Here is a 2500-nt window from a genome sequence, read left to right as displayed (position 1 = left end):
GGTGTCTCACTGGGTCTCAGTCACTGGTCTCTTAACTGGTGTCTCACTGGGTCTCAGTCACTGGTCTCTTAACTCTTGTCTCAACGTGTCTTCTTCATGTCTATCATTTTCATCATGAGACTTTTCTCGTTCACTCTCATCATGTCTCACGGTGTCTCACTGTGTGTGTAGGCATGGCAGGAGGAAAGTACAGATCGTTCCTGGTCCATATAAAGGCAGTGTGTGAGAAGGGACCAGAGGAAAGTCCACGCCGGTTTGTGCGCATGACTCCCACCAAACCACAGTGCAGCAACAAAACACACTCGCTGTCCACCTTACTCCAGAAAGCACAGGCGTCCAAGGTATACACACACAAACACACACACACACACACACACACACTTATTACAATTATATAGCAGAATATTATTGGACATTTGGACATTTCAAAAGTCAAGTCAAGTCAAGAAGTCAAGAAGCTTTTTATTGTCATTACAACCATATATAGCTGTTGCAGTACACAGTGAAATGAGACGTTTCTCCAGGATCAGGGTGCTACATAAAACAAAGACAGGGCTAAGGACATGTAAGTAGTCTTAGCCACATAAAGTGCAACTGTGCAACCTGGTGCAAACAGTGCAGGACAAGACAAGCAAGACAGTGCAGGACAAAAGACAGTGCAGGACAAAAGACAGTGCAGGACAAAAGACAGTGCAGACATTAAGTTACAAGACAATACAAAAAGTACAAAAAATGCAATACACAAAAGACAATAAACAGTAACAGAAACAGTGCCGACCGACCGGTGTGTATACTGTGTGTGTGTGTGTGTGTGTGTGTGTGTGTGTATACTGTGTAAATACTGAATGTTCAAACAGTATTTTGTGCAGTAAAAGAATGAACAGCAGCAGGTTCTTAGCAGCAGGTCCTTTGGATTATATATGGAGTTGTGCAAAAAACAGCAGATGACTGAGATATTGTCCAATATGTGCAAAAACAGCAGAAAAGTGTGCAAAACAGTGTGTGTGTTTTGTGAGGGTCTGTGCAGACCATACAGGTGATGTGTGTGTATGTTGTGCTCAGTATAGTACAGTTCGGTTATTGAGAAGTCTGATGGCTTGTGGGAAGAAACTGTTACGCAGTCTGGTCGTGAGGGCCCGAATGCTTCGGTACCTTTTTCCAGACGGCAGGAGGGTGAAGAGTGTGTGTGAGGGGTGTGTGGGGTCATCCACAATGCTGTTGCCTTTGCGGACGCAGCGTGTGGTGTAAGTGTCCATGATAGAGGGAAGAGAGACCCCAATGATCTTCTCCGCTGTCCTCACTATCCGCTGCAGGGTTTTGCGATCCGAGATCGTACAGTTCCCAAACCAGACAGTGATGCAGCTGCTCAGGATGCTCTCAATGGTCCCTCTGTAGAACATGGTCAGGGTTGGGGGAGGGAGATGTGCCTTTCTCAGCCTTCGGAGGAAGTAGAGACGCTGCTGGGCTTTCTTGGTGATGGCGCTGGTGTTGAGTGACCAGGTGAGGTTCTCCGCTAGATGAACACCCAGAAATTTGGTGCTCTAGACGATCTCTACAGATGATCCGTCGATGTTCAGCAGAGAGTGGTCGCTCTGTGCTCTCCTGAAGTCCACAACCATCTCTTTAGTTTTATCAACACTCAGAGACAGGTTGTTGGTTCTACACCAGGCAGTTAGTTGTTGCACCTCCTCCCTGTATGCTGACTCGTCGTTCTTGTTGATGAGACCCACCACGGTCGTGTCATCGGTGAACTTAATAATATGATTCGATCTGTGCATTGCTGCACAGTCGTGAGTCAGCAGAGTGAACAGCAGTGGACTGAGCACGCAGCCTTGAGGAGCTCCAGTGTTCAGTGTGGTGGTGCTGGAGATGCTGTTCCCGATCCGGACTGACTGAGGTCTCCCAGTCAGGAAGTCCAGGATCCAGTTGCAGAGGGAGGTGTTTAGTCCCAGCAGGCTCAGCTTCCCAATCAGGTGCTGAGGGATGATTGTATTGAATGCTGAACTAAAGTCTATGGACAGCATTCGTACATAAGTGTCCTTATTGTCCAGATGGGTGAGGGCTAAGTGGAGGGCTGTGGCAATGGCATCGTCTGTGGAGCGGTTTGGACGATACGCGAACTGTAGGGGGTCAAGTGAGGGTGGTAGCTGGGTCTTGATGTGCCTCATGACGAGCTTCTCGAAGCACGTCATAACTATGGGTGTGAGTGCGACGGGACGATAGTCATTGAGGCAAGACACTGTAGACTTCTTTGGGACAGGAACGATGGTGGTAGTTTTGAGGCACGTAGGAACAACGGCGCTGCTCAGGGAAATGTTGAAGATGTCCGTAAAGACATCCGCTAGCTGTTCCGCACATTCTCTGAGCACCCTGCCAGGAATGTTGTCTGGTCCAGCAGCCTTCCGTGGGTTAACTCTGCATAGAGATCTCCTCACGTCGGCCGTGGATAGACAGAGTACCTGGTCGTCGGGACGAGGGATGGTCTTCCTTGGCGTAACGT

At 48.6% G+C, this 2500-nt stretch overlaps 1 protein-coding gene across 4 annotated transcripts in view; it reads left to right on the top strand.

The window, feature by feature from the left end:
• The window catches only part of birc6 (baculoviral IAP repeat containing 6), a 94430-nt gene that overhangs the window by 21931 nt on the left and 69999 nt on the right, over positions 1-2500 (top strand). For all 4 annotated transcript variants that reach the window (XM_047821487.1, XM_047821486.1, XM_047821485.1 and 1 more), the window contains exon 16: positions 172-341. In XM_047821487.1, coding sequence (XP_047677443.1) covers positions 172-341 — 170 coding nt within the window. The remainder of the gene's footprint in view (positions 1-171; positions 342-2500) is intronic.

The sequence above is a fragment of the Tachysurus fulvidraco genome, chromosome 12 (assembly GCF_022655615.1).
Source record: "Tachysurus fulvidraco isolate hzauxx_2018 chromosome 12, HZAU_PFXX_2.0, whole genome shotgun sequence".
In the NCBI taxonomy this organism is placed as follows: Eukaryota; Metazoa; Chordata; class Actinopteri; order Siluriformes; family Bagridae; genus Tachysurus; species Tachysurus fulvidraco.
This window is presented reverse-complemented; position numbering and strand designations above follow the sequence as displayed.